This window comes from Saimiri boliviensis, chromosome 19 (assembly GCF_048565385.1).
Source record: "Saimiri boliviensis isolate mSaiBol1 chromosome 19, mSaiBol1.pri, whole genome shotgun sequence".
Taxonomy (NCBI): Eukaryota; Metazoa; Chordata; class Mammalia; order Primates; family Cebidae; genus Saimiri; species Saimiri boliviensis.
The window spans coordinates 41608272-41615794 of record NC_133467.1 but is presented as its reverse complement, the minus strand read 5'-3'; the positions used below and the strand labels follow the sequence as shown (position 1 = coordinate 41615794).

At 45.3% G+C, this 7523-nt stretch overlaps 1 protein-coding gene across 3 annotated transcripts in view; it reads right to left on the bottom strand.

Moving 5' to 3' along the window:
• The window catches only part of LOC141582215 (chromodomain-helicase-DNA-binding protein 1-like), a 74363-nt gene that overhangs the window by 23533 nt on the left and 43307 nt on the right, over positions 1-7523 (bottom strand). For all 3 annotated transcript variants that reach the window (XM_074389830.1, XM_074389831.1, XM_074389832.1), the window contains exons 18-21: positions 7315-7520; positions 6129-6227; positions 2346-2416; positions 183-297 (exon numbers count right to left, since the gene is read on the bottom strand). In XM_074389830.1, the coding sequence (XP_074245931.1) occupies positions 183-297; positions 2346-2416; positions 6129-6227; positions 7315-7520 (491 nt within the window). The remainder of the gene's footprint in view (positions 1-182; positions 298-2345; positions 2417-6128; positions 6228-7314; positions 7521-7523) is intronic.

Sequence of the window (7523 nt, the reverse complement as noted above, 5' to 3'; positions counted from 1 at the left end):
AAAAGTGGTTTGGAAAGGAAAAGGGGCTATGTGAATACAAGATGGTGGGGTGATCATTCCTGTGGTTTGCCTTTACCGTGCATATTAAGTGGGGTCTTGACATTTCTCCCCTCCCTTCAAAAGTCCTATCACATGCCTAGAAACAAATTCATCTACTCTGGAGCACAGGTGGAGGAATTTACCTTTCTTTTTCTTTGCTGCTAAAAATATCTTCTTCAGGCCGACTTCTAGGGCTGCCATCTTAATGCCAGATAGGACATTGGAGCGATCACGATGCTGAGCCACAATCAAGGCCAACTGGAAAGAACCACCATTAGATGACCAACCCGACACGAGACAGCCACACTGTCAGCCAGGTGACGGCCATGGAGGGGGCACAGCCCCTGAAGGGTCACCTGGGCTTGGCTTCGTCTCTTTCAGAAGCTGTGCCTGAACAGCAGTGTCCTACTGTATGTAAGACTTCACGTCCCACCACAATTATTACTTTGTGGTCACTTTATACAAGCTTTCTTTCTTCTTTTAAAATATATTACAACGAGAGAACGAGTCCAAAACACATACTTTCCAAAAGCTCTCAAGGATTAAAAAAAAGAACTTTTCTGAATTGCAGGCATGGAAAAGATCTTAGAGGTTCCTGTATTCCAGTCCTCTGATGACTGAGTCAGCTCCACAACCCCCAGGACAAGCAGTCATTCCATCTCTGTTCACATGATTCCCATGAGGATAAAATGCCAAGTATCTGTCAACCAACGTAACCTAAGTGGAGCTGGATCGTGTCAAGGGAGCTTCCGGGATGACATCACCACAGTCATAGCATAGACGTGGTGCTCTACTCGCTGTCAACAGTTTTCCTGAATCACTGGATTCTGAGTTTCTCAGGCACAGACATTTTGCTGTTCTTCTTTTTTAGCATTTTAGAAATTGCTGAAAGAATGACTCAGCAGAAACCACTTTGTTGTTGGTCACTGTGTAGTTTGGACGTGTGTCCCCTCCAGATCTCATGTTGGGATGTAATCCCCAGTGTTGGAGGTGGGGCCTGGTGAGAGGTATTGGATCATGGGGTGGAATCCTCACGAATGGCTTAGTGCCATACCCTTGCCATAACCCTTGGTGATGAATTCTTGCTCTGGTAAAGTTCACTTGAGATCTAGTGATTTAAAGCAGCATTAGTTCCCTACTCTGTCTTCTTCCTGTTCTTGCCATGTGTGATACACTAGCTTCCCCTTTGCCTTCTGCCATGACTGTAAGCTTCCTGAAGCCCCCACCAGGAGCAAATGTCAGTACCATGCTTCCTGTACAGCATGTAGAACCATGAGCAAATAAATCTCTTTTCTTTATAAATTACCCAGTCTCAGGGAGTTCTTTTATCACAACACGAAAACAGCTTAACACACTCACACAGACCAGCAACCTCAAGAGGATGAGCTTCTCTTTTAGACTGGTTTTGAAATTTCTTCTTAATTCTGGCTTAAAATTTGGAAATGAATCCAGGCCTTGGAGAAAGCCAGGTAGGTGCAGTAAATCAAACTCACTACAGGTATCCCAAATGACACATAAGCAGGAAGGACTCTGATGTGGGCAGAGGACATACGGATTAGTTTCTCTCCCCTGCTTCATTATTGCTGACTAGAAAACACAGTTTTTCATAGAAACTTTCACACGATATGAAACGAAACCCTCGGAGTTTTGAGTCATGCTTTCTTACTCATGCAGTAAATATTTATGGAGCATTTCTTATGAGCCAGTATTATGTGGGGTACTGAGGCTAAGAAGACAAATAGAAACGCTTGTACTTAGGTGGAGCCTTCTGTCTGGACAGTGCTCCAGGGAAGAATGAATGGAACGGTGGGGACAGGGAAAGTGCAGTGGAGGCTATGGCCCAAACTACTTGTTACAGGCTGAACGGTGTCCCCCCAAACTCATATATTGAAGCCCTAAGTCCGGTACCTAATGTGACTGTATTTAGAGACAGGGTCTTTAAGGGGGTGATAAAGTTAAAACAAGGGTGTTAGGGTGAGGCCTGATCCATTCTGAGTGGAATCCTTATAAGAAGGAAAATCTGGACACACAGACGCCAGGGATGTGCATGAGCAGCAAGAAGACCACCATCTGCAAGCCAAGGAGAGAGTCCTCGGGAAAAACCCAACCTGCTGACACCTTGACCTTGGACTTTCTGCCTCCAGAACTGTAAGGGAAGACGTTTCTGCTGTTTAAGCTACCCAGTCTGTGGCAGCCCTAATAAACTAATGCAGTCGTAGGGAGGCCAATGGGGGCAGGAGACGCTTCAAGAGAAGTTGTTGTGAGTCCACTTTGAGTTCTGAAAAGAAATGGGGGTTTTTACTTACCAAATCTTGCCCTTTGTTTCTTGACTCTTTATCATCGATAGGAAATAAAAGGACACCTCCCAAACTCAAGTCTGTGGTAAAACAGAAAGGAGCATCATAAAGAATACCAGGTTCAGCAAGGAATGAATCCTCCTTTATCTTGCCTTTTTCAAATTCAGTTAGGTTTCAGAACCCACCTTCCTTCATAGCCCTTGCTCACTTTCCTGGCTTCAGTCAATACCTTAGCTGGGTACTCACCTCCTTCACTCCTGAATTTTTATGATCTCCTAATTTAATGCTCCTCAAAAGATACCAACAAAGTACCTCTGTAGACATCAGAAAATAAATACGATACCCAGAGGTAGCTGGGGGGCTTGGAGGAGGTAGCATTATGAGCTTGAAACTCCTTTGGAAGTTTTGTGCTTGTCTTAAATCATTCAAATTATTACATTCTACTTTATCTATATAATGTATTTTTCTACCCCATCCAAATAAAGTAAAACTGATAGTAAAGAAAAATGTGCGAATTTAATTCTATGGCTTTACATAAGCTGATGTGAAAGCAGTCAGAATCAAAACAGAGATGCCTGTGTTAAAAACTCTGACAAATATGGCTGAGCTCAGTGACTCACACCTGTAATCCCAGTGCTTTAGGAGGCTGAGATGGGAGGATTGCTGGAACCCAGGGGTCCCAGACTAACCTGGGCAACGAGGAAAGACCCGGTCTCTACAAAACATAAGAAAAAATTAGTTGGGTTTGGTGGTGTGTACCTGTAGTCTTAGCTACTTGGGAGGCTGAGGAAGGAGGATCTCTTGAGCAAAGGAGTTAGAGGCTGTGGTGAGCTAGGATCACGCCAATGCACTCCAGCCTGACAGGATGAGACCCTTTCTCAAAAAATAAAACAAAACTCTGACAAATGGAGCCAGGGAAAGCCATGAAGGGAAGGTGCTAATGCATGAATGCCTGACGACAACAACTATCCCAAAAGATTTTACAAAAACCACAACCTTGCACAAGGGCGCTGGCAACCTTACATAAAAATGATCTTCTGCCAGGGCATCTGCTCATTAACTGCCGCCCAACCTCAGACTGGTGCCATCCTTCTCACTAATCCTTGTAGTCAAAGGTAATTGATTCAAAACAAGTATGTAATCTTTCTCATTCTCCTTAAAAACCTCAGGCTTGGTACAGTGGCGTACGCCTGTAATTCTAGCCCTTGAGGAAGCTGAGGTGGATCACTTGAGCTCTGGAGTTCCAGGCCAGCCTTAGCAACGTGGCAAAACCCTGTGTCTACCAAAAATTCAAAAAAGTAGCCGGGTGTGGTGGTGTGTGCCTGTGGTCCAAGCTACTCGGGAGGCTGAGGCAGAAAGATCACCTGAGCCTGCGAGGTGGAGATGGCAGGAAAGCCAAGGTCGTGCCATCGTACTCCAGATAGTGAGACTCTGTCTCAAAAATAAATAAAACAAACAAACAAAAAGAAACACAAGAAATCAACCTAAATTCATCTTCTTTTATAGCGCCTGTCTGTTGGTTCGGTCGACACCAGTTCGAACTTTTTGTTCAGTCATTCTAAAACATCGCTTGTGCTTTGCCATCCTTTTGGTCAAATCCCCCAAACGACCAGTCCTTACCCGTTCCATTAGGTAAGATTCTACTTAGAATGGCATCTCCCTGGACAAATCACGTGCGGCCTTCTATGACGTGGCCCGAGCCTCCGGTGACAATGAAACTCTCCTGTATTCTGCCTGAACCTTCCACTCTGGCCTGTGTGGCCTGGACACCATCCTTCACACAAAGAAACAGGGCACCTGCCTGGGTCCTTCAATACGGACGGTGAACAGTAGATGTTGTAATGAGCAGTTGGGATCCATTTGCCATTTCTCTCCACCTATTTAAATTCAACCCACCTTTCCAGGCCCAAGACAACTTTCATAACCTCCATGAAGCCTTCCCAGGGAATCCTAGTCCACAGCTTGATCTACTTTCCTGCAACCTGCTTCAATCCTTCTTCAGAGAAAACTGCACACTCCCATCTCCATGTCCTTACTGAGCACTCAGGCCTTGAGTCTGAGCTTCCCACTCACCACAAAGTGCTCCAAGGTCATGTGAGTGACCCTGGTTCAAATCCACGGCCTTTTCCCAACTCATCCTCACGCCGGTGTCCGACACCATGAACTCTGCCTTCCTGACATACTTTCTTCCCTCGTACCTCAAAATACTGCACAAGGTTTCCTAATTTTCTGGCGATTCTTTCTGTCAGAAATTCCATCTTCCTGCCTCAAGTTCTAAGCGGAGGTCTTTCGAGGTCTGTTCTTTGCCTCTCGTTTCTCCATCCTCCCTCTCACATGGTTTCAAACACAGACTCCGAACAGGGACTCCCCAGTCTGCACCCCCAGCTCTGGGGTTCTGCTTTGCCAACTGCCCAATCAGCATCTAGATCTGGATTGACTATTTTGACACACATGAAACCCGTCTTTCATTAACTTGTTTTACTAGAAAAAGTACTCACTCTTTACGTCCTTACCTCCCTTTCTACCATACAGAACTGGGCAGGATTCGGAAAACCGACCTCTAAGGAATCTGGAGGACCCTTCTCTATCAGACAAGGCCCTTCCATCTCCAGAGAACGACCACAATAAGAATTTTCTTCCTCTTGCCACTTTCCTATTTCTGGAGGTAAAGGAGGTATCTTTTCCCCTTCTCTGTGCCAAGGGAAAACACTGTTCAGGCTTCTACGTTCCCCTGGCACCACAGAACTTTATTTCTGTCTCCGGGGAGTGTTACAACCCAGGACATGCTGACCTCATAGCACATCTTCATTCCCCTCAGCACCAAACCCGAGCTCTGGTCAGCACTTTAATGGTGTGTCCAATTTCTCTCCTATACGTCTTTTTCTTGAGACAAAGTCTTGGTCTGTCACTCAGGATGGAGTGCAATGCTGTGATCTCAGCTCACTGAAACCTCTAACCCAGGTTCAAGTGATTCCTGTGCCTCAGCCTCCCCAGTAGTTAGGATTATAGGCATGTGCCACCATGCCTGGCTAATTTTTGTATTTTTTTTTTTTCATAGAGACAGGGTTCGCCATGGTGGTGAGGCTGGTTTGGAATTCCCTGTCTCGTCTTGGCCTTCCAAAGTGCTGGGATCATAGGTGTGAGCCACCACGCCCAGCCTCCCACAGGAATTTAATGTTTTCTTGAGATATTCCTTCATCTTTATTTCAATACTTTTTCTTTTGAATGAAACAGGGTCTCACTCTCACTCAAGCTGTAGTGTAGTGGTGCCGTTACAGCTCACTGCAACCTCAACCTCTTGGGCTCAAGTGAACCTCCCACCTCAGGCTCCTGAGCAGCTGGGACTACAGGCGTGCACCACCACACCCTGCTGATTTTTAAATTTTTTGTACAGACAGAGTCTCACTATGTTGCCCAAGCTGATCTCAAACTCCTGGCCTCAAGCAGTCCTCCTGCCTCAGCCTCTCAAAGTCTAGGATTACAAGCAAAGGCCACTGTGTCCGGCCCATTCCAATACTTTAACATGTACGCAGGGATCGACACTTCTCAGAATACACACATTCATTATGCTCACTTCAGTTCCATGAAGTAGGTAGAATAAGTATTAGTCACAAATCACAGATGAGGAAATAGGTAAGGGAATGCCTTGAAGTCACAGAACAAGCAGCTAAGTTACAACAATTCAGTTCCCAACCAGTTATTCTGATTTCTTACCTAGGGCTGTGTAACCCTCACGATACTAAGTGCCTCTCTTACTCCATCCTAAACCCCTCCTTCTGCTTTGCTTCTTACCTTTCATTTTCCCAGCCAGCTCATATATTCTTCTTGGCTCAGCGGATCGTTTTTCCAGAGCTGTAAATAAACCACCTCTGCCCCAGTGGCCAGAGTCATCTGATTGAAGAAACAGAAAATTTTCAGTCCAGTCCAGAATTTAGAAAAACAAGGGCACACAAAAGGGCTTGTGGAAGAATGATTTTTTCAAAGGGAAAAAAAACAAAACATCTGATCTCCTAGGAATATCTCAGGTTGGACTTGCCAAATATGGTTATGTTTTCTGGAAGATATACCTGGGGCCATCGTACCAGGAAAGCGTCTCAAAAACTAGTGTTCTGAATGAGCAAAATCTCTGTGGTGCATCTGTGACTCCTGGGAGATGACTGTGCAAGGATGGAGAATAGATGGAACATTGCAGAGTGAGGAGAAGCACTGGTTATGCAACAGCACACAGGCAAGGACGAGGAAAGGTTAAATGACTGATTCAAGCTGGTATTAACCGAGCTGCTTCGTATCTCAGTATTTACAGTCATTTATTCATACTACAAATGTTTTTTAGCATGTATTATGTGTCAGGCATTGTTCTGGACACGAGTCACAGCAGTCAACGAAAAAAAAAGCCCTGCTTCCATGAAGCAGACTTTTAATTCAACAGTCAAATAAACAAATACGCAGGTAATATGTGAGGTGGGACAGGTGTGATAAAGGAAAATATGGGAGAAGGGACAGGAGATAAGAGAGGGAGGATGGGGCCTGTTTTATATGAGGTGATCACAGAGGATCTCTCTGAGAAACAGACATTTGAATGACACTTGATGTGGTTATTTGGGAAGAGGGTTTTAGGCAGATGAAGTAAAAAGTACAAAGGTCAAGCAAGGGAACAAGCTTGAAGTTTCGTTTTTTCTCAAAGGATTTGCCTTACCAATGTCATTTCATTCCACCCTCTTAAAAACCTTGTGCAGAGGATAAGGCAGATATAAATAAGAAAGTTAAAGTTGAGAGATTAGATAACTAAACCAGGTAAATGAGAGAGCCAAGAGTGAAATGATTCTGGAATATTCCTGACTCTAAAATTCAAACTTTTCTGACTACACAATACTGCACTGGGAGCATCACCCCTGGGTCAGGGTTCTGCCCCACCCACCCCAGTGCTTGGCACCGTAAGGATTGAGGCCCCCATCCCCAGCCATACCACTTCTCGTACCTACGCAGTGCACGATGAGAGCATCCTCGACCCCAGCCTGAGGGTGGGTGACATCACCACTAACATACATGAGGGAGGTAGCCTCTGGGTCTTGGTAATCCAGCTCAGCAGAACTCTCATCTTCCCCATTCTCAAGGTCCTCTGGCTCGCTCTCCTCGGACGGCAGGCAGAAGGACTGGTAATTGTTGGATTCCCACCAGGCCATCCTT